General features: G+C 48.4%; 5 protein-coding genes across 5 annotated transcripts; 2 read left to right on the top strand and 3 right to left on the bottom strand.

Annotated features, from left to right (window-relative positions):
- The first annotated feature begins 2,412 nt into the window (after window positions 1-2,412).
- On the top strand, window positions 2,413-5,447 carry SODALDRAFT_326851 (hypothetical protein). Its single transcript, XM_028610281.1, has one exon. The coding sequence runs from the start codon at window positions 2,625-2,627 to the stop codon at window positions 5,193-5,195; it is 2,571 nt and encodes an 856-aa protein (XP_028470506.1). The 5' UTR covers window positions 2,413-2,624; the 3' UTR covers window positions 5,196-5,447.
- Window positions 5,448-6,635: 1,188 nt separating this feature from the next.
- On the top strand, window positions 6,636-8,483 carry SODALDRAFT_266316 (dihydrolipoyl dehydrogenase; the record flags this gene model as incomplete). Its single annotated transcript, XM_028607481.1, has 5 exons — window positions 6,636-6,697; window positions 6,805-6,869; window positions 6,942-7,021; window positions 7,094-7,798; window positions 7,866-8,483. The coding sequence occupies 5 exons, from the start codon at window positions 6,636-6,638 to the stop codon at window positions 8,481-8,483; spliced, it is 1,530 nt and encodes a 509-aa protein (XP_028470505.1).
- Window positions 8,484-9,094: 611 nt separating this feature from the next.
- Window positions 9,095-11,288, bottom strand: SODALDRAFT_342007 (oligomeric complex COG6; the record flags this gene model as incomplete). The annotated part of the gene is made up of 2 exons (XM_028613065.1): window positions 10,963-11,288; window positions 9,095-10,906 (listed from the first exon to the last, which is right to left on the bottom strand). The coding sequence occupies exons 1-2, from the start codon at window positions 11,209-11,211 to the stop codon at window positions 9,095-9,097; spliced, it is 2,061 nt and encodes a 686-aa protein (XP_028470504.1). The 5' UTR covers window positions 11,212-11,288.
- Window positions 11,289-11,685: 397 nt separating this feature from the next.
- On the bottom strand, window positions 11,686-13,913 carry SODALDRAFT_21208 (hypothetical protein). Its single transcript, XM_028607284.1, has 2 exons — window positions 12,227-13,913; window positions 11,686-12,143 (listed from the first exon to the last, which is right to left on the bottom strand). The coding sequence occupies exons 1-2, from the start codon at window positions 13,658-13,660 to the stop codon at window positions 12,075-12,077; spliced, it is 1,503 nt and encodes a 500-aa protein (XP_028470503.1). The 5' UTR covers window positions 13,661-13,913; the 3' UTR covers window positions 11,686-12,074.
- A 1,061-nt stretch (window positions 13,914-14,974) lies between these two features.
- On the bottom strand, window positions 14,975-16,108 carry SODALDRAFT_267624 (nucleolar essential protein 1; the record flags this gene model as incomplete). Its single annotated transcript, XM_028607560.1, has 3 exons — window positions 14,975-15,451; window positions 15,549-15,817; window positions 16,069-16,108. The coding sequence occupies 3 exons, from the start codon at window positions 16,106-16,108 to the stop codon at window positions 14,975-14,977; spliced, it is 786 nt and encodes a 261-aa protein (XP_028470502.1).
- Between the last annotated feature and the right edge of the window lie 7,659 nt (window positions 16,109-23,767).

The raw sequence follows: 23,767 nt of genomic DNA, 5'->3' as shown, positions 1-23,767 counted from the left end.
AGGCGATCGATCGCGGCGTCCACGTGTGTCGTCTCTGCTGCGCGACCTGCTGCGAGGCGAAAAGGAACGACGTCTTCCAGAGCGATCAGGGCTTCGCGAACGACCTCTGCGAGGTGATCGAGACCTCTCTCTCTGCATCATCAGGTTAGTCTGTGCAAAAACACCTATGCTGAACGATCTGCTTCGCAACGACCAATGATAGGGCTACAAAGCATTGAAAAGAAGCGATTGCAGGACACAAGCCGAGTAGCGTGCGCGAAGTGTGCAGCAGTATAATACAAGATTTATTCTGGCATCAGCGGCGGTTCGTAGCAGGCTACTTTGAGAATTCAAGCCATCTTTGCCAGAGGTTCTTCTCGGAGCCTGCCACTCCCGATTACCCCCGCGCCAAAAAACGAGAACTTCCAACAGAACCGCGTCTACTGTTGCAGGAGAGCTGAGGTAAAATGACGGAAGACTGGCGAAACGCCCCTCGATGCAAAGTGGACAAGAGATGCCGAATGGACAGGTCGTTGTTTGGAGAACCAATAAGCGAGGGAAATGAAAATGACAACTCACTGGTCGATATGAATCGTTGTCTGCTGTTAAAAAGAGTTGTTAGAATGAAGACCCCGCAAGATAGCTATCAAATCTGCATGCGAGCAAGCCGAAGATAATTTCCTGGGAAAAAGGGGGAGGGGGGGGATATGGAGAGTAGAGGGAGAGAGAATAGTGCAAGAAAGAAGAAGTAGGTTGCAGTTGGTGAGGTGAAGAAGGCGCTGGGTGGCGATATTTGGGGAAATCGGCAGACCTCGAAGGATATAGAGGTACCCGGGTAGTAGTAGTAGTCGTAGTAGTAAATAGGCACGCCTTGGGTTTGGGAAGGGAGGATGCAGAAGGGACCGGGGGATGGAGGAAACAGGGCCGGGCTACACCACCTGGTGGAGTAGGACGGAAGGGTATGCAGAAGGGAGGGGGGGAATACGCGGAGCGTAGTGCTGAGAAGGAAGGGGGAGAGGGGTTGGTCTTCAACATGCAGTAGGGCGGCTGGGCTATAAGATAAAGTTCTGCTAATGCTGTACGTGCAGTGGATGGTATCCAGCCCCCAGAACCCCCGAAAAGCCCCTTCGCAAGGCCGTGAACCAGGTGACCAGAGGTACCTCAACCTCCCCTGCACAAAAGCACGAGAGTAAAGGGAAGTGAGGGGTAAGGTGGGCAAGGAACTGTGGAAGTGACGAAAATGTGTCATCAAGTACGGCATGCATGCACATGCGCGAGGGAGGTGTGTTCCATGTCCAACCGAGATGCTGAAGGTCTGCTGCAAAGCATTGACCCCAGAGTCTTAAGGTATATGGCAGTGGAGGTAAGTGAAGTAGATAGGCAAACATGTACCTTCTGTGCGAATGGTGCAGGAAAAAGGGGGACAGGGGCAGGTGGTTGGAGCAACGTCCTTGGAAGGAAGCCTTTTCACCCCGTTGTATGTCTGGAATAGCATGTACTTGTCCTGGTGAGGTTGGAGAATGGAAACAAACTTCGTGTCGACTCTTGCAAGGGAGGGGAGGGGGTAAAGATAACATAGGATTTGCAAAGCAAGAAGAGCCTGCCAGAGGCGGTGCGGTGGTATTGAGCAACGAATGCTACGACTAGACGTACCCATTGTGCGTTGCAATATGTGAGATGATTGAGTAGTTTGGTTTCGCCTTCGTTAGCCGCCGAGATTCGAGGCTGTAATAGGAATTCCCTTGTTGTTTTCTTTTTATTCACCCCTCGAAAACGGTCGGGGAGGTCTGGTTGGTCGGGTGTAATAAGCTTCAAACGTCCGAGTGCGTGTGGTATTGCTTGGTCCCTCGGTACACCTCTCCGTGTCGTGCAATTCTTAGTGCGGCGATGGGAAAGCAGACTGCAGTGGATGCAAAGAAGGGAAACGAGCAACCAGTCAGTTGTGTCCGTCTGTGGAATCTGTCGACTTCGATGCTTAGCCGTAAACCGTAAACTGTATAATACTTTTGTAGAACGATGCCGCTGCGGTGAGATCGGGGGGGTTAAGACGCAGGCAAAATGCGACTCAACGCGCGACACGAAGACAGGCAGTAAGGCCAGTCGTAACAGAACAAGTTGCACGACTAGGAACCGAAACACGCGTCTCTTAGGCCGGTTGTGTGGAGGCGGATGTTTTTCCAATGAGAGAAAGGCGGCAATAGCTGGACGTTGCGAGAAAGAAGAGGAAGGAAAAGAAAAATTAAAAACGAGTTCGAAAGGGACGGACCAAGATCCCTAGGTAAGGTAAGGTACTGGAATGGTAGGTAGAGGTACTTTCTGTATTGTGGGTCGTGTTGAGGACCACGTTCTGCCCATTTTGTACCTTCTGGGGCCATTAATTAGTGGATAGGTAATCCAAATAAAATAAATTTGCCTTGCAACATAAGTCAATCAGAACAACGGTCGTGACGTTCTTTACTTGCATCTTAGGTTATATTCACATTCACAGCCCATCGTTCTTAGCTTGAGCTTGAGATGCCCTCGCTCGCCATTGGTTGACCTTCTTCGCAAGAGGTTGAGAGCAGTTAAAGGGAGCAGACACAGTAGGGTCGACTCCGAGCTACGAAGTGCACTCAACCGAGTGTATATCTCTCCAACTCGGTACCATGCCTCCAAAGAAATTGAGCCTGCCTTCAAATCTTCTCAAGGAATTAGGGTTTTTAGACACACTTCCTGCGTCGGTGAACAAGGGGCGATGGGAAAGCCAGGGGCAACATCGGAAAGCCCGGCGCAAAGCTGAAAGATCGTCGAAACGCCGCCAGCAACCTTCCCAGGGCAGTGTACAGAACCGCCGAAACTCGGCACGTCACTCCCAAGCGCCAGAGGATCACGACTGTGATACATCTACATCCGTGGTGGAAGAGGACCCGCCCTCGCCCCCGCCCCCTGTATTGTCAACGTCTACGACACGGAAGCGGAAGAGGACCGACTCAGATGGCAAGAGCAGTCAGGTGCCGCCAACTCGACAGACGCCGAAAGCTGCGCGCAATAATACTGCCCAAGATGATGCCGAGATCGAGGCGCTAGAGCGTAAACTGGGTATCAGGAAAGACCGCAAGACTCTTCCCAAGGCCTTCAAGGACGATGGTTTACTTGACTTGCTTGACGACAGTAGCGATGATGATAGCGAGGTGCCTCACAAGGGCAAGACGGAGGCAGATGAGTGGCTAGCGAGAAAACGTCTAAAAGCGGCGCGATCCCGAGAACGTCCGCGAGACGACGCTGTCGAGAATACAGACGCCAGCGACTTGGAAGAAGCCGAGGACGACGATTCGCTTAGCGCGTTGGAGGACGGGAATGAGGGGCACGACGACAAAGGCAGGGAGGAGGCTTCGGACGAAGCATCTGGAAGTGAGGATGAATCGTCCCAAGACGAGGATCCTTTCGCAGTTTCTGGGTCGGACGCCGAAGAACACCAACCTACAATGACAAGACGTCGCGAGAACCCCTATGTGGCCCCGATCACGGATACGTCAAAGTACATACCGCCTTCTCTCCGGAAACGCTCCGGAAACGACACGGACTTGGAAGCTCGGATCCGCAGAAAGACGCAGGGCCCGGTCAATCGTGTCACAGAGGCAAACCTAATCTCCATCGTGGAAGAGATCAACCAGATCTACCGAGACCATCCTCGTGGCCTCGTCACCAATGTCCTCACCGATCTCTTGATGGCACAGATCTGCGAGCCCACGAGCAAACCCGATACGCTATTGGTTCTTTCTGCTGGTTTTGTAGCTGCGCTGCATAAAGTCATCGGCGTGGACTTTGCGGCTCACTTCCTCAACGCCGTAGTGGACCGATTCCAGCAAGAGCATGCTGCCGCCCAAAGGGCGGTAGAGCAACAGCAGACACCTACAAAGGAGACGTCGAACTTGGCTACCGTCTTATCCGAGATGTATATGTTCCGTATTGTCGGGAGCAAACTCATATTTGATTATGTACGCCTCCTTTTGAGTAATCTATCGGAGCTCAATGCCGAACTCCTACTCAGAATCGTCCGAATGGCTGGTCCTCAGCTTCGCAAGGATGACCCTTTGGCGCTGAAGGATATTGTCAGCCTCATTCGGCCTGCAGTTACCAAGATCGGCGAAGGGAATCTGTCCGTACGAACCAAGTTCATGATCGAGACCATTACCGACTTGAAGAACAACAAAGTAAAAGCGGGTTCTCAGGATTTGGCGACCCTGAGTCAACATGTCACGCGGATGAGGAAGTTGCTGGGGACTATGGACACGACCAAGACGAAGGCCACCGAACCCCTCCGTGTAGGCTTGGGGGACATTCAGAATGCGGACAAGTCGGGCAGGTGGTGGCTTGTTGGTGCGAGTTGGGCGGGACCCAGGAACAGTGAACAGCAAAGATCCAATGAATCCGGACCTGCCGCTGGGGAGACGGACATTGGTTCAGATCTCAATCTCGGTACTGACTTGGACGACCTGGCCACCGGGGACGACCTCACTCTTATCGACTATGCCGAGCTTGCGCGGGAACAGGGTATGAACACAGATGTTCGGAGAGCCATATTTATCTCCCTGGTGGCCGCTGCCGACGTCAACGACGCGCATTTGAGGATATTGAAGCTTCGGCTCAACAAGTACAACCGCCGAGAGATACCCAAGGTCCTTGTGCAGTGCGCCGGCGCTCAACAGTACTACAATCCTTACTACACCCTTGTTGCTAGCAAGTTCTGCGGAGATCCCAGGATCAAGTATGCTTTCCAGGATGTGTTATGGACGCTATTCCGGAGACTGGGCGAGCCACTTTTCGGCGAAGAACCAGAGGATGAAGAGGAGGAGACGATGGACAACCGTCGGCTCATCAATACGGCTAAGATGGTCGGTCACCTCGTCGTCGATTGTTCGATTTCCTTGGATGTATTGAAACCGCTGAACTTCGCCTACGTCAAAGAGACAACTTCCCTGGTAGTTGAAGTCATGCTCATTACTATCCTCCAAGAATGTTTGAAGGTCAAGCAGACAAGCACAGACCACGCCTTGGGAAAGATTTTTGGGACCCATGTCTCGTCCGAGCTAGCACGTGGACTGCGATATTTTCTTCGTCAGAAGGTGCATAAGACGGACATGGTAGACGGCAAGAAAGAGGCCCGGAGGGTAAGGGAGGCATGCAAGGTGGCGGAGTGTATCCTGGAGCGGCAGGAAATGAGTGAGCGGGATTAATCGGTTTCCTATTCGGACCGGGAAAAAAATATTCGAGGCCAAATACCTACTTACTGAGTAATTAGAGGTTGTGACAAGTTGACCTGAAATTGAAGCGGTCGGCCTCATTCCGAAAGCCGTCATTGCCTACCTTGGTCGATTTGGAGCGAGACAAGTAGCTTTCTTATGTGAGCACAGCAGCTTCACTTGTGCCCGGATCCACATTCTGTACTCGTCCTCCGGCGTACACTACCTAAGGTACCTAACTCGGTTTCCGATGCTCTTCTCTTATAAGAAAAGACTCTTGGGTGCTAATTATGGCAAACATCATTCGCTCACGAGGTAGATAGCACCGTATCAATCCACCTAGGCCACCGAACATAAACAAGTATTATTAGTAAGATTCGGGTATTATCGCCTTTTGAAGCCGGGGATGGCGAAAAGGAGCAAAAGTGTGGAGATAGGGAGGTAGATAGATACGAAGGTTGAGGGATGAATTAGGTATTCTGACCACTAGGTCCCGACCCACACCACGTGCGGGGGGAAATTGTTAAGGAAAAAGGTCACTTTTTAGAGCTATTCAGAACTGCGTATATAACTCGTTTGCTTATACACTCTAACCATTGTTTAATTATTTAAAGTGTACTTACGGAGCCTAAATACACTAATAGTATCGGGATAACGAGCGGAGGAGAATATAACTAGATATATTAGGAGTAGGGATTTTTTTATATAAAATATAGGGGTTTAGATATACTAAACCAGGGGTACTTAGAATCCTGTTAATCTACCTTATAGCTGCTTAATAGAGCTTGTAGTTTAAACCGAAGCCTTTAATTAGTTAGTTAACCTAAGAAAATCCACCTTAACTAAGGGGGTGTATCGTATAGGCACACGGACTATAATATAGTCCTTAGGGGATCTATACCTAAGTAAGGGCTTCGGATCTCGGGGACCTTAGGTATTAAGATATAATAAGGGCGGATACTAGAAAAGACCGGATAGGATGTAAATAATATAGTACCTATAATAGAGTCTTCACCACCTAAATCAAGGGTATAAAAGACTTATATAGATATAACTTAATATAATACACACACACGAGAATTCTGCTCTATTAAGTTAATCATACAAGTGCTATTTTGACGTGCGACAACATCACCAGTACAATACCAGCTTTGTACAAATGTGTCTGTACGTCGTCCCTTGTTCAGGCTCGTCCCGGACCAATCCAAGGAAGGTAGTGGGTCCCGTTCTGAACGTTCTGCCGAGCATAGTGGAAGTACGAAGTACGTACTTCGAACGAAGGAATTACAGATAAGCTAAGGTAGCCAACTCTCCTTCAGGGTAACACAGACAAAGTATTTTGTTGAGCATCGTGACGACTCATTTGACGCCGACCTTCATACCCTAGTTTCGCGTTTCAATTGACGACCGACATCAGAAATAGTGATTTGCACGATGCTCTGTAATCGCTTGCTGCCACGCTCCACGGCGAGGTCGGCGTTCCGGAACCCATCCTCGTACGTATATGTCACGTTTTTCTTCTTCCCCTTCGCCACTTTCTTCCGCCTTCGGCCCCCGGGAATCCTCATTCCTAGCCATCGTCGCTGCTAACAGCCATTCATAGCCTTCCCGTGGTCGTTGCGCCTACCCAACTATCGAGATGGCGCCGCACATATGCTTCAGCCTCTGGTCTGTCGTCCCTCATACTTGTAGCTGAAGGCGGGAATATCTTGCTGACATTCTCTCAATTGGTTGACGCAGAGGAGAAAGATCTGATTATCATCGGTGGTGGTGTCGCTGGATATGTCGCTGCTATCAAGGCTGGCCAGGAAGGCTTCAAGGTATCTACAGATCTCGATCCATTTGGGGTTCCTCCCATAGTTATCAAGTGTTAACCCGCCGCTTCATTACAGGTTGCTTGTATCGAGAAGCGTGGCACCCTTGGCGGTACGTGCCTCAACGTGGGCTGCATCCCCTCCAAGGCCCTTCTCAACAACTCCCACATATACCATATGATCAAACATGACACGAAGAACCGCGGTATCGACGTGGGTGACGTCAGCCTCAACCTTCAACAATTCATGAAGGCCAAGGACACTGCAGTGACCGGCCTTACAAAAGGTGTCGAGTTCTTGCTGAAGAAGAATGGCGTCGAATATATCAAGGGAACTGGTTCGTTCATCAACGAACACGAGATCAAGGTGGATTTGAACGAGGGCGGCGAGAGGACTGTCAAGGGCAAGAACATCCTGATCGCGACGGGCAGCGAGGCCACCCCTTTCCCAGGCCTCGAGATCGACGAAAAGCGCGTTGTCACTAGCACGGGTGCCCTCTCATTGGACAAGGTCCCGGAGTCCCTGGTCGTCATCGGCGGTGGAATCATTGGCCTCGAGATGGGCTCTGTCTGGTCGAGGTTGGGATCGAAAGTTACTGTCGTCGAATTCCTCGACCAAATCGGCGGTCCTGGTATGGACAGTGAAGTTTCGAAGGCTGCACAGAAACTGCTCAAGAAGCAAGGCATCAACTTCAAGCTCAGCACCAAGGTCGTTGGCGGTGACACGAGCGGCGACAAGATCAAGCTCGACATTGACGCTGCTAAGGGCGGCAAGCCCGAGACGGTACGTTTTCCCTTCTATAGCGCTCACCGGGGCTTTTGGTTACGGCGACTGACGAATGAGACTACAGATCGAGGCTGAGACGGTCCTTGTTGCCATCGGCCGCAGGCCCTATACCCAGGGCCTGGGTCTCGAGAATATCGGCATGGAGCTTGATGAGCGCGGACGTGTGATCATCGACTCGGAATATCGGACCAAATTCCCTCACATCCGCTGTGTTGGTGACGTGACATTCGGCCCCATGCTCGCTCACAAGGCCGAGGAGGAAGCCGTTGCAGTCGTCGAATACATGAAGAAAGGTTATGGTCACGTCAACTACGGCTGCATCCCCTCGGTGATGTATACCCATCCCGAGGTCGCCTGGGTTGGCCAGAGCGAGCAAGACCTGAAGTCTCAGAACATCCCATACCGTGTCGGCAACTTCCCGTTCAGCGCCAACTCGCGTGCGAAGACGAACCTGGACTCGGACGGCTTTGTGAAGATGCTCGCCGATCCCGAGACCGATCGGCTGCTGGGCGTTCACATCATCGGCCCCAATGCTGGTGAAATGATTGCGGAAGCAACCCTAGCACTCGAATACGGCGCGTCGACCGAAGACATTGCCCGCACTTGTCACGCCCATCCTACCCTGGCTGAGGCTTTCAAGGAAGCTGCTATGGCCACCCACTCGCTGCCCATTCACATGTAAGCATAATGAGGGTGCGAATACCAAGAGCAGCGTCGGCGGCAGGTAACGGCGAGGTTTTCTTCTCTGCATCTCGACATTGGTTGGTGGGTAAATAGACGTTGGGGGATTGGGTAGAGGCCGCGGTGTGTTCATTCGTTTCGCTTGCCTCTTGGGTGCCGAGGTTCGGACGATGTGTACAATATAACGACGATTCATCTCGCTAATATCATGTGAGGTCTCCTACTTGATTTCTTCCCACTTGCGAAGGCGCTGATGCCACGTTATCACATCATTTACGGACTGTACATTTAGACAGAAATATATCGCTTTGTAAGAGATTATAAGGACACAGACCCGCAAACGGGAAGTTGGGCTGTTCAACATCAAGGCGGGGTACCTCTTGAATGTGACTTGGCAACAAAAGGGGGGAGGGGGACGAAAAGATACGCCGAGTTCCCACGCTTAAAGCTAGAGGAATCGGCCAGAGAGTGTACCTATTTAAGAGGCGTCTCAACTCTAAGTACATTCTAAATAAGCAGCAGTGTTGTTATTGGAGGGAGCTCGAGCTAGGAATCTCACCGGGCCTCTATGCCTTGACAATAACCCTATTCCTGGAAGCCCAAAGATCGGTGCTATGACAGCAGCACTCGGATTTCCCCAGACGTTCTGGGGAACAAAGACTTGAATGATGGCACCTCGTCTTGTCCCTCCCTGGGCGCTAGCTCGGATACTTCGTCCGCCGCGATGAGAATCTTCTCAACATGCTCGAAATCCCGGCAAAACTTCTCTGCGGCCTTCTCTGTCACCTCACGAGCCAGGTTTGAGTCCTGGATGAGCTTGACTCTATCCATTGCATCCATGAGCGCTGAGGGAAGAAACTCGTCTAAAATCTGGCTCGCACGGGCGAGAGCCTCAGGGCGCATTGGGTGGAGTAGGTGGAGATTTTCGAGGTCTTTGGGGTCTTTGCATAAGGGGCCAAGGCATGTGAACATCTCGTCGAGACCAGAAGCCTCCCGGAGAAAGCGATATTGAGCATCGGCGAGCTTGTCCAAATCGTCGTCGGCCTGAGCCTGGAGCATCTTGGCACGGTTCCGGGTGAACTCGAAACGTTGCAAGGCCGCCATGACGGCTACGAGGCAGTTTATATTGAAAATTGCGCCATCGTGAGGGTCGATGGCCTTGGCCATGCTCTTACAGCCTGCGATAAATGGATCGAAGGCTTCTGTCAGAACGGACTGGAAGTCGGCCTCTCGGTCAGTCGACGCAGATAGAGATGTCTCATATGTCTGCATGATGGTTGTCAATTGCCGAAGCGCATCATTTAGATAGTCTGGGGGGCCTAGATTGGAAGGTGTGCGCTGCAATTCCCCCTGTAATGTGGCAATTTGATCCCTCACGAGAGAACGGAACTGCCGTAACGCTTCCGCCTCCAAGCTCGACATCAGTTGATAGAGACCGGTATCTTCGCCGAGCAGTTTGGTGAAGGTGTATCGATAAAATCCCAGAAGATTGGCGAGCTGGTAAGCTAGAATGATATCCTCGTTGGATTGAACGACCTGTTCTATCCGTTGTCTAAGGATCCTGCCTACCCCTGACAAATCTCTATCGACCAAGTCGTGTAGGGCCTTCAACGAGTCGAATCCGCTCGCCACAGTGTTGGGTTCGACGTCCTGCATGAGCTGCCATATTCTGTCCGCGTGGCCGGATTGCAGGCCTTTGGCAATCTCGTCTCCGTCTTCCAAGAAAAGAACCTCAAGAACCTCCCGCTCCCCCACGGCGGCAGAGTGTAACCATGCTAGCATGTCTCCCGCGTAACGGAGAGGGTCATGGGCGGCCATCTCAATCGGTTTCATACCAGAGTTGGGCTGGTCAGTCGCCGTAGTGCCTGTCAAGGCCAGGTAGAACGCATCTGATAGTATGAGTTGCCGGGCATCGGCGAAGGAGTCCAAACAACCCTGGAAAAGGGAAGGCCTCTCTGCCAGTACCCTGATGGCGCGACGGATAGAAGCATTAAGCTGGGGGTTTTCGAGATTCAATGTTTGGAATTCTCTTTGGACCCATTTATAGAGTTTCTGGAACGCGAGATTCAGGTTCCTGGATATCTGCTCCACGATTTCAAGGCCCAGTGACTGGTTTTCGAAGCCGAGCAAGATATCGCAGTCTTTTCTGATCCTCTTGGTCTTGGCCATTGCGGCGAAGAACTCATCGTCCACAGATTGGGCCGTCGAGGTCAGGGAGAGCACCTCGTCATCAGTGAGCAGGAAGCGGTCACGAAAGGTCCGTAAGAGCTGCTGGTTAGCAGCGACTTCGGAACGTTGTCGCATGAGCGATGACGCGTCATCTAACACTAAGGAACATTGGTCGTGAGCACCACCTATGCGCTCTCGCATATCCAGGTAGGAGACATTCAACTGGTCCAGAGTGGCCTTTATCCGCTGCAGTTTCTGAAAATACCGATCATGTCAATGCGGGTTGCAGCTGGAAGATCGAGTCGACTCACATCAGCAACTCGGCCAAACTCGGTCACTATGTTACCGTTACTCCGAATGACATCTCTCTGCGCATCCAGTCGAAGTTGACGTCGCTCTTTCAAACTGCTTTTAACACCACGCTCGTCTAAGAGGGAGAGAGCATCCCGGAACTCCGAGTCGGCATACGAGGTTGAGAGAACAGTGCTGAGTTTATACGAGAAAGAGTTTACTGTCCTCGAGGTCAGATGAGATTGTCCCTGGATTCCAAGACCATCCATCGTGAATTTGCAAACCAAAAAAAAAGCAAAATGGCCGGGGACAGCTGCGCGGAATGGAGCCTCTGGTGTTCGGAAGTTGAAGCATTGAGAGCGACGGCACCTTCAAGAAAACGCGGACCCACGTCGGGGGTAATTCTCCACTGATCGCCACACGTGATCGGTACTTCCAGAATTATTTGGATAGGTAAGAAGTTGCTTGATACTCCGGAATTACTGCGTACCCAGCTTAGAGGTTTATATACCTTAAGGTACCTTAGTGTAGTGTACAATGTTCCGGGCACGGATGATATTACGTTCGAATCCGTAAGTTACAGCTAAGGTACTGTATACATAAATGTGCTATATGGTGTGGTCTCGAGAACTCTCGTCTCCTGTAAGTTTCTGACTTGTAGAGGCTCCCTCCCACTCTAGGTATTCATTATAGGTACCTTATGTTCCATGCATCTAGCAATACTTCCGGGGTTGTTCCAATCTTGACAAATTTCCGGAAACCCCCAGGCTCATCTCCCGGGCCAAATTCACAGTCCTTCAGATCCATGCAATCATCACTTGTTACTGAGATGTCCGTCGGGCTTGACGGTCAAGATAACAGCCCCTGTCCTGCTATCTATGGACGTCGGCTTGCCCTGCTACCAATACAGCTGATGCTATCGCTCGGAGCGAGGCTAATAACGTCCTCCCAATCGGCATGACTACTGCCTATTCCGCTTGTCGGCAGTCCAAGGTTTCTCGCAGAGACCTGGCTGGGGGTGCTGCCTGAGAACATGACGACAGTTGGCTCTCGATTGCTATGTGCTGCGGCACTGGGGGCCATACTAGGAGCCCTGCTGGGAACCCTGCTGGGAGCCTTGCTTGGAGCCCTGCTAGGGGCCATGCTGGGAACCCTGCTGGGGGTCCTGCTGGGGGCCATACTGGGAACCCTGCTGGGGGTCCTGCTGGGGGCCATACTGGGAACCCTGCTGGGAGCCATGCTGGGAGCCCTGCTGGGGGCCATACTGGGAGCCCTGCTGGGGGCCATGCTGGGAGCCCTGCTGGGGGCCATACTGGGAGCCCTGCTGGGGGCCATGCTGGGGGCCATGCTGGGAGCCCTGCTGGGAGCCATGCTAGGAGCCCTACTCCTCATGCTCAACTCAGTCTCGACTGTTGGCGGAGGCGGACCGCGGATCGTCGACACAGATCGTTTGCTCTGAGCCGAAACAAACGACTCTCGGTCGGTCTCATACACAGTGCCGTGTACGGATGGTTGTCGTACTGTGCTGTGGCGTGACGAGCCTATGGTGCTATGCTGCTCAGCATCCATGATCATAAGGGGTGCTCCAGCTGACTGGAGGCCGTCCATGCCGCTGTAGACGCTACCAGTCCCCGTTGCATTCACTTGCCACGACTGATGGCCGTGTGGATCTTCATAACAGTAGTCATTGGCCGTGCCGGAGGTGAGTGCATTATCAGCCGGGGTGTATTGGGGGAGCTGACGAGAAGGCTGCTGGTGGTCTGCTAGGGGAGCGTACGACTCCGGGTACCGAATTCTTTCGACGGTTCTCTCGACCTCAACATATCGCCCATCCGCCGGGGCCGTCATGCTCATGCCATCAGGAAATGTAGCCCGGCGTTGCACCGACATTACTTCCTGCTCCTGTCGAGGAGCCCGCTCACGCTCGGCTTTCACCAAGCTGTATGTGAGGGCAGCTCCAGCAGCGGCACCGGCAGCGGCGCCCAGTAAAGCTCCGACGATGGTGGTGGAGCTCAGGCCACTATCACCGTTCTCGCGATGGGGTTGCTCGAGGATCGACGTTGTGACACTGCGGCGAAGTACGGTGTATTCTTTGTCAGGGACGGGGCCTGGTTGCTTAGCCCAGGTCGAGGTCGGTCCACCCGTGGCGCTGCGCGCAGGATCATGGTGGTGCTCTGAAAGGGCAACGTCGTAATTCCAGTCGAGGATACGGCTAGCATCGTCTCGATGCGACTCCGTCGTTGGAATTCCGGAATTACTCGCACCATCACCGTACCGCACGGACTGGTGAGAGGAGGGGAGATGCACGACGTCCATGATGTTGCCGTCAAGATCCCGGATACGGGTGCGATCTGAATCACTGCCGCCGAAAGTTGAAATCACCTCAGGGAATTGGTGCGGCAGCTTGATGCTGGCTGGGTGTGCGCGAATGGCAAAGGCCTCGAAGTCGGCGACGGCCTGGCTGGATGACGCTGATAGCGTGGCGTGGGAGCGTTTCGGGGTCGGGACCTCACGAATCTGGAAAACAGCCTTGGAGGGCGCGGACGTGCCGTATGTGATGGTGGGTTGCGACTGAATTGCACGGCCTTTTGCCGAGTGTTGTGTGTTGGGGGAACCCGTACCCTCTGTAGATATATAAAAGAGACCCAGGGGCTGAAACACAGCCGAGTAGAATGAAACCGACGAGGGCAGGTGTGATACCTCGAAGAAGGCGACCATTGAAAGCTGTCGATGAGTTCAGTGTATGGAAAAGTGGGCAAAACAAAATGGAAAATGGTGCCCAATACGCCTCTCCTCCAACGGATTGGACGGGCTTGCTCGAGGGGACAGAGCTCGGGCGAGTTCCGAGTGGTCTTGTCGTCACTATCGGGACTTTCTCGAGACAGCTCACGCTTTCACTGCGGCCACGCGTGGCAAGCTGTGCTCGATCGACGATTATGAAGCGGGTGGTTATGGCTTTGGGTGTACTTGGGCACTGCTACTAGCGGGCTGTCGACACGATTTCACTAACCTTGGTCCGGCCTCCAGAGGCAGATTTTATATTGGATATTCAAGTGGAGTGAAAGTGTATACAGGAAGTCTGGCCACGCGCGACTGAACGACAGGGCTAATGTTGCTTGGTTCTCGACTCCATCCTCGAGAGCCATTTGCCAAGTGGTTTCCTATCGGCGGCTCCATTGCCCAGGGTTAAGGAACTGAGTCGATTAGTACCCATGCTGCTACGTGGGTAGTCAATAACGAGTTACGCACTTCGCTCTTTGGCCCTTGGGTATCATGGCAGATGGAGAGAGCCGTTCCGCGAAACGAGACGTCTTTGCTTTCTGCGCCTTATTGGGAAGGCTTGGTCCACATTCTGCCACGTTGCTGACGTTGGTGCGAATAAGAGAGGTCAGCGGATCCAAGGGGCTGATACATTTCAGTAAGGGTAAGGTACGAATACAGATGGTTACCATGTCACATATCACAAGCGTGATTAAGGTATACATGAGATGTGTGAAGTACGCAGTAGCTGCAAGTGCGTATCAAGTACCTATGAAGGAAACCTGCTGGAGGATGAGCGCGAGCCACTCACTTTTGTCGCCCCGAAGTCGAATTCGCTGATGACCAAATGGGAAAGAGAACTTCTTAGGGATGATTTATGATCTGCTTATTAGGTATAAGGGTGTGAAGTACAACTGAAACGACACGTTGTGTCACGGGAAAATGGGTACCTATCGCGAAAGATGTCCATCGGCCTGATCGGCCTCGGGAACTGGATCTCTTGGCGGCTTGTGTACCTTGCTATCTTCGTGCAAAGGGCGCGGAGGGACGAAGGGACGAAGGGACGAATATATTACCCAGGGCAGAAACTCCACCTCAAAGATTAGCCGCAGTCCCGCCCCCGTAAACACCAATGAATAGTTCCAACGGGGTGAAGGCAATTTTGGTCTCGTCACACCGCATTCCCCCTTTCCAGACAGCGCGAATGTCGCCTAAACCATCCCCATGAATATACCTACCCAATCCCGGACTGGCCGCTAAGAGACAGCCTTTTTAGAGGATGTCCCAGCTATCCTCGGCAGCGTGGCAGAATTTACTACAAGCAACACTAGCAGACAGGCTGAAGTTGCTGATGGAAATCTTCTCGTCGACGATGCCATCCGCAAATGTGTCAGCTCCCTTAGCCATGGCACCTACGAAGACACAAATGCTCTCCTTAGGTCCCAGGGTGTCGACGTAGTCCCGCACCTTGACGAGCGGGGCGTCAAAGCTGAGTGTGACCTTCCGACAGTTAGGTGGTAAATGATCGGTGATGGGGTTCTGGATGACCCGCAACAGCTTCTCCTGTGAGTTGGTCGAGCGGATGGATAGCCGATGCAGCAGCTGGACCATGAGGCCCGCAAAGCGCTTAAATGTACGAGGGATGCGAACGGTCGGCGAGACCTCGATCAAGACGCCCTTGGCCGTGTGGATGTAAATCTGGAGCCTTCCGGCCTTGTTGATAGGGGAGTCGAGGAGAGTGAGGAGACACTGGTCATGTCAGCATGTTGAATGCAGACAGCAGGGACACTGGTCAGCGACACGGTTGAGCGTGCCGCATCGCAGAAGCTAGCGAATTGGTCCGGACCTGGTGCGTAATATCAGGGCGGGCATCACTGATATCACGATTCATTTTGCGCATCACGCCAATATGTTCATCACTGTTCAGAAGCGAGTATTTTTCTTCCCGGTGCATGTCGTTCCGACTAGCCCCGCCATGAGAAGCCTTGTAGGTTTCGAGGCTGGCATTCGAGAGAACGACGATGAGTCTCTTGGTATCCTTGTCTGTGGCGGGAATGGGGGTGTGTTGTTCGGCCACGAGCTGGGGGAGAGAAGGAGGTGGAAGCGACTGGGTGCCTGTGAATCACGTCCAAGGTTGTTAGCAATAGCAAGTAAAGAGCGTTGGAGCTCAGCGGAGAGTAAGGAAATTCGGCTTTGCTATCCCTGAGAATGAAGCCAGGGAAAGCAAGTGCAGAACAGAGATGTCTGTCGAGCATGAGCTGAGACGGGTCTTCAGGCGGAGCATCTGAAGACCAAAACACCTCGGGGAAAGTGCCGTTCTCACATCCCAAACGGTCCCACATAAGAAATGTAAATCCAGGACTTACGAGGCCGCTTAACTCCGGTACGAGCTTCTGGGGAAGACATGTTGTTGGTTGGTGGTATGGATCTGTTGGCCTAAGATCGCTGGGTATGGCGGGACAATGAGATTAACGCTCTTCGACGGCGTTCTACGGTGCAGTGGGACGTAATGATCCAGGTATTCTTAAGGACTCGTGTTGGCTTTCGGTGAAGATTTTGCTGGAACCCGAGTATTTACGGAGTATCCGTACGGGCTTCATATTGTGCAGTATTAGTAAGTGCGGGGCCCTTTTTACGCCTTCTTCTATTGAATAGATCGTACTTTTTACGGTTAAGGAACGGACACGGATTTCCCCGAGCACGGTAACCTCGGCAATCGAGGTAGATATCGGCAGAATTTTCACTATAGATATTATAGTAGTAGTAGTTCCCTGACGGTCCTGCAGGTTATATAAGGGTAGGATTAAATAGCACCTATAGTTTAGATACCTAGCACCTAAAAGAGTGGGCTAAGATCTACTATACTCCCTTACTCTAATATATCACTATAAATATATATAAATCCCGAGGCGGTATAAATACAGAGATATAATAATAATCGTTAATTAAGGGTAGTTACGTTACCGTATCTATCTACCTACCTATCTTACCTACCTTACTTACCTACCTTACCTACTAACCTACCTTTCTTAATCCTTATAAATAACTATAGATTAAAAGCCTATAAATTAACCCTATAGTCTAGGGCCGCCTATTACGAGCTTCGATACTCTTGATTAAGCTAATAGCGCTCTATAAACCCACGCCTTCTCTAATAGTTATAGTCTTACTATCTATAAAAGCTATTTAAACGCCCGTAATCCTATATCGGTAATGTATCGATACGGGAAAGGTTAAGCCGCTGTATTATTAACAACTCCTTCGGAGACTTATAAATCTAAGAGGCGCCGAACTACCTCATAGATAACGAATTACCACTTCCGAATAAGCGTTAAGCTTCGCGATAATCGGTAGGTTATTAGAGGCGCTTATACCGATACCTATAACTATAAGTTTATCTAGTTTATCTAGGTAGTTACTTTCTCTTCCTTCCGAACAACCTAACTTACTACATGCGAGGATAAGATTATTATTATATAGAATAGCGGTTCGCGGCCTTATTATATCGTGACTTAACTTTATAACCCGGAAAGTATTCGAAGTAATAGTAGAACTATCCCCGCGCCACTAATTTGAATTATATATTAAGATATAATAAATATCCTTAGTACCTATCGCCAGAGGGAGCTTACTAGCCGCACGTCACTTTAATAGCTTTATAAGGCAAATAATACTTCTATCTATATTATTTCCCTGCTAACTTATTAGCAAATTAGTAGTACTATAGAATATTTCTATAGGGACCTACGCGATAACTTTAGCCAGATCTAAAACCTTTTCCTTACTCCGAAATCAGTTATCCCCCTCTTTTAGTAGTCGTCTAATATACTGCTTTTCGATTATACCTATAAAACTAACCGGTTTAATATACCTCTTCTAAGTATCTACGGTATATCGTCTCTACAGAAGGTATTCTAGATTACCGCGGTCTTCTTAAATAAGGAGAACGAGGGATACTATATCTAGGTGTTAAGGGCTTTCGGGACTTTTCTTAGGACCTTTAATTACCCTATAGCACGTTATATTATTACAGATTAGGAGCTAGCCTTAATTAATGTCCTAACAATCCAGAAGGTCTTAGATAGGATTCCTACTATTCTATATAGATAGCACATTAATATAAACATACTAGCTAAGACTAAGTGCTTTTTCTCTAAGCTGTTAAAAATAACATCTAGCTAGATTAAACGGTATCCTAAGTTCTATACCTTCCTTACGGATTAGAACTCCCTAGTTAATAGCTCTTCGGAAAGGGAATTTAACAAATAACTTAAGGCCTTCTAATAAGATAATAAGCACCTAGAAGGCGTAGTTAATTATACTCTAAGTACCTAGATCGCGCTATTTAAGGAGAAAATATTAGTTACTAGGTAAATCAGATTCCTAACTTTAGTCATATAATGATGTTAATCGAGGAGTCCTTATAGGTTCTAGTGCCCCTATAGGCTTACTAAGGCTAACTAGACGTTTTAGGTCGTCGAATAAGTAGGTTCCTGTTTAGGTCGCCGAATAAGTAAGTTCTCGAGTAGGTGTATTACTAAGCATATATATTATATAGTTATAGTATAGCTTTAGTACTCTATTATATACTAAGCTTAGGTTATAGGTTAATAAAAGGTACTCTGCGGGAATATCTAACTATAAGGTAAAAGGAGGGGAAATCGAGATAGATATATCGGTCGGGAGTACTCTATCCATGTGGAAAATGGCGTAAGTCACACCCCGGTAAGTGTGTGGTGGTATCTGACAGAACCACTGATTAAGATTATCCCTACGTCTACCGATAACCTCTCCGAAAAGGGACGCACACGCTATCTATAAGATCGCCGCGTATACCGCGAGGAAGAGGCCGACTATAAAGCATAGTAAAAGGAGTTGAATAAGGTACGCTAGTATATTATAGCAACTATCTACACTATGCTATATAACCTACTCGCGTAGCTATAGAATAATAAAGCAAATAACCTATAAGCTTAGATTACCCTCCTCTACGTGTAAGCAGGACTAACCTCTAATAATCTCTGTAAAAAAGCTCTAATCTTATACTATCGCTATACGTCGCCTATAAAGACGACACCTAAGGATATAGACACGTAGATTATAAACTAGAAAACAGCGATAATACACTATAAATATAGGCGTTTTAGAGTTATTAAGCGTAGACCGTTAGGCGGAAGACGCGTTAAAAGCTATTAGATCTATTACTTAGGAATAGAGTAATAACTACCTAGTAAATAACTATGATAAGATTACGGAAAACGAGCTAACAAATAATGACTTCGTAAAGGCTCTAAGGGCGGTTCTTAATAATATAAAAAGCCTCTAATCCGCCACTGCTATAAAGCCTAGAGTCGGGAAAGGCACTTTTAATACCCTTAGGAACCTCCCCGATACTAAGGATACTACTACTACTACTAATAATAAAGACGCTAACAAGAAGCGCTCTCGTAGTAACACGTCCGTAAAGGCTATCCCTTCTATAACCAGGAGGCCCTATAAGATCTATAAAAACCCCTATTCCACCCCCGCCTACTAATACGTAAGGCCGGATATACGCCCTTATAGTTAGAGTAATTATAAATATATTATAAAGATTACAGAAATAAAAGTATATAACCTATATTTCAAGAGCCGCGTGGACACCGCGATACAGAAAAGACGAGAAGCCTTAGGGTCTATCACCGCTAGCAAGATATAGGAGGTCCAGAAGGATTAACTGAATAATATAACTACTACACTTACTACGTAATAAAATCAGCGGGTTTTCCAGCCAGCCGTAATACTAGGCTTCCACCCCATAGGAGGTATAGCGCGCTCTTGTACGATAACACTATTAAGATTATAATAAGGAGTATCCCTCTCTATTAACCAAGCTAAAGCATTACTATATTACACGATCCTAGACTTAGGATCATTAATCCATATCTTTAATAATTAAGGCCGTTTTACGACTATTAGACTACTCACTAATACTTTATCTTCATCCCTCTAAGTGGGCATCTATAAGGCTCCTATCCTCAGGTACAGAGACGTCAAGCTATGTATACAATCTCTATCCGGTATAAGGAGGCTATTATACCTACACGATACCGTATACTATAAGGAGTTTATTACTAATATTATCTCGGAATGCCAGCTACGCCTATAGGGCTATCGCTAGGATACTATAAACAATAGTATTACTACTACTACCGATAACCGGCCTATCCATAAGCTACTAGATATCTATGGCTAGTATAGAATCAAGCGTGCAGAAGCCACGGCTACCGCTACCACGTTTACGGTTTCGGCTTAGGACCCACACGATAATCCGTATAAAAGATCGCGATAACCACGGAAACTGTAGAAGACTATAGCGTAAAGATAACACAAAAACCTCGGATATTATGGTATAGATACCCTCGTAAAGATCGTTAATACTATCTAGGGGGTAAGGATTAAGGGGCTATATACCGTAGAGTATAGCACGTACGGGTAATCGTAAGTATCTTTAAAGATTAGGAGGATACTATCCCTTTACCCGTTACACCCCGGCGAAACCTTAGCTATTAATATTTATGATCTAAAAGAGTCGGAATTATTAGGCGGCCTATATAAGTCTATTAGATTCGTTATAGATATGTTGATAGGCTATATATAGGATTACTATCTATAGAAAAGAGATTAAGGTTTTATTCTTTATACGTTAAAAGACGTTTTTACCCTGCCTAAGACCTAATTCAATATTAGGCCACGTATCCTACTAGCCGATTCCGAAATATTTTAGTACCTAGAAGTTATTACTTTCATCGCTGCGAAAGGGGTAGAAGGCTAGCCGTCGGCACTATATTCACAGGATTAAAACGGCGTCGCAGAACGGATTAAAGGTATTGTTAAAAGGAAGGTGAGGGCTATAAGGATTAGAGCTAATCTGCCTATATGTATCTAGCCCGAGCTCTTCAAGACGGCTATTTACTTATATAATAGAACCCCTCGCTATATTAACAAGTAGAAAACGCTATCCGAAGGCCTACGCGGCCGTGAACCTAACCTTATTTTTTTTGATTCAATATATACATACAGCCCTAAAGCTATGACACGAGTCAATTAAGGAGACTAAGCCTATAACGAGTATCTAGTTATTTATATAACTTGTATAGAAAAGTAAAGAATATACGAAGCAGAATTATTAGTCCGGGACTGGTCCTTAAGTAGTGGTATGTGCTCCCCGGAGTTCCCTAGGCTCCAGGGTTCGATTATAGGTAGTGTGTGTGTAGGTGCGCTTAATTACGCGTAGTAGAGTATGTACCCTCCCGTCCTAACCTTATATACCTACGAGTATACAACTATAAAGCCTTTATAAAAACGCGTAATACCTACGCTAAAAGAAACCGCCTATAAAGGCTAGAACCGAAGGTATAGATCGGTTATTATATTAGATACTATTCCTCGAATAGTTTCCGCTTCTAGCTGCTATATATAACGGATATTACTACTATAAAAGACATGATCTTTAATGAAGACAGGACTTTAACGGTAATATTAAAATGCTAAAAGCTATAACGTTTACCGAAGAAATTAGTAAACGCCTATAATCTATCCATATCTACTAATCTGTTAAATAGGTAGTCGTAAAGAGTGAAAAGGTAGGGTTAAGCAAGGAACCAGGTAGGATCATAATGGAATCATGATGGGGAAAGTGTAGGGGTAGCTAAAGAGTTAGATTAATCGCTGGCCTTCCCCTTTAAAGGGGAGACTCCCTCGCTCCTTAAGGCTACGCTCTACTCCTCGAGGACTGCTTATTTATTTCCTTAAGGGCTGCCTTATTTACCTTAAGGGCTGCCTTATTTACCTTAAGGGACTATTCTGTTTACTATATAATAACTTACTTTATTTATACCTTAAGGGGTCTTAGACGGGGTATACCTGGACCCTTATAGGTTTATACTGGGGACCTATTATAACTACTACTATAGGCACCTGATATAGCGACCTTCCCCGGATACTCCTATCCTTAGGAGCGCCCGATCCGTGCCGGCCTCCCGGCTCCTCTAAAACTTAGTGCCTAAATCCGTCCCTAAGTCCCCCGGTGCCCCCGAACCAGAGCCCTCCACGATAGGACCTCGATAAGTCCCCGCCTAGTTCCTACGTGGAGCCTCTTAGGCCGTGGCTTTAACCCGGGTACGTACTCCCTCTTTTCGTTCTATTAATAAAACCACTAAAGCTAATACCCTACCCGGGACCCCGATAGGTTCCCGGCCGGTTCCTCTATTAGCCCCCTGGTATATCCCTTTATTCTTCTAGGCTATCCCTTTAATTTATCTATAAAGACTCCTAGGGCCGGTATCACGTAGGGTCCGTCATTACTCCTTCCGTGGATTCGTAGCTTCCTTCTTTATACTAAAAATAGGTACCTATATAACTGCTTTTTAGGGATATCTTATAACCTACCGTTATTCCCTTTTTCTATTCTTTTCTTCCTCTTCTATACTTAATGTTCCGATTATACTATTCTTCGTGAGTTTTCCCCTAATCTAAGATACTATATACTAACCATTTATAATCTTAAAGAGTTAAATAACTACTATCTTATAAGTAGTTCCCACACGTCTTTAGTCTATAATACTAGCTAACCACGCGTAATCACTATACCTTCCTAAAAAGATAATAATAATAAACGCGCCGCTACTCCTACGAGTATAACGCGGGCCTCTAAAAGGCTTAAGACCACGGCTACGGTATCGACCTCGTAGTCTGCTAGGTAGTTAGCCTCGTAGCTAGCTACGCTAAAGCCTCCTACTCCTATTACGGCTACGCTTTTAATATCGACTACTACGCTATTAGTCGCTCCACGCTAGAGGGTAATAGATATCGGTATAAGCGGGGATCTAAAGGCCCCCTATATACGTTATACGGGTAAGTTAGTGGCGATTAACTTTAAGGAAAAAACGTATACTATTAAGGCCGTAACGTGCCGCTATACCGATAATAGTCGGCGGACGAATAAGTGCTATTATTACTTTAAGTATAATAGCCTTAAATACTGCGTAGTAAGTTATATATCCTCGTTATCGTCCCGATATATCTTTATTCCCTTTTATATCTCTTTATTATCCCTATAGCTCCTCCTTTTATAGACTATTCCGTAGTCTAGTTAGTCTAATATATATAATAGCTTCCTATCGCCGGTAAAAACACTATCGAGTAGCTATAAAAGGTTTTAGTTATCGCTATCGAAAAAGGTGGCCTAAACGAGAGTCGTCGCGTGAGTATTATTAAGCGTGTCCCCTTATTAACCCTATATAGTACCCTTACTAATCCTTTATAGTATTAGACTATAGTAGTTCGATACTAGGTTATCCTTAGAGAGGCTCTGGGTTAAGCGACGCTAGAGGTTAACTAGTCGTCTACTAAGGAAGCTATAGCTACTCGGCGTTAAGCTAAAGAAGTTACCGACGCCCGCTAGAAAACGGCGGAAGATATCTATAAAAGGCTTAATAGTATAGAGTCGCTCCTTAAGTAATTTATCGGGTTATAGTAGTAGCGCCTTATCGTTAAGTAGTAGCGGCTCGATATCGAGTAATAACACCTAGCGTTATACTAGCGCGACCTTATAGCCTAGGAACGTACGGCCGCTGCTTTTAAGTAGATAGCTGCCCTTAACCTAGCCTAGGCTCAGGCCACGGAAGGTGATATGCCTATATTCTTAGGGTCTACCTTAGCCCCCGCGGGGGTTATCTTTATAGGTAACGATATATTTAGTGATAGTAGTCCTGTATAACCTTAAGGCTTTATGCCATAAGGTCCCTAGGGTCCCCCGGATCCTTATAAAGTGCCCGACGATAACGATATAGTGCCGGCCTTATTAGTGAAGAAGGGGAAGAAGGCTTTAACGCCCTCGACTCTTTTATTAGAGAAGAAGAACAAGAAGCAGCAGAAGGCGAAGACGCCTCTATCTCTTCGGCCTTCGACACTATCCGCGGGTAATAGGTAAAAGGGGGTAACGGCTACTACCGCGGGGCAGAGCCAGGTATATATAGAGGATAATAACGGCGAGGTAGCTAAGCGGGAGCCTACCCCTTTAAA

This window comes from Sodiomyces alkalinus, assembly GCF_003711515.1.
Source record: "Sodiomyces alkalinus F11 unplaced genomic scaffold SODALscaffold_1, whole genome shotgun sequence".
Lineage (NCBI taxonomy): Eukaryota > Fungi > Ascomycota > Sordariomycetes > Glomerellales > Plectosphaerellaceae > Sodiomyces > Sodiomyces alkalinus.
Note: the sequence above shows the minus strand (reverse complement) of the source record. Positions and strands in the feature narration are given on the sequence as shown.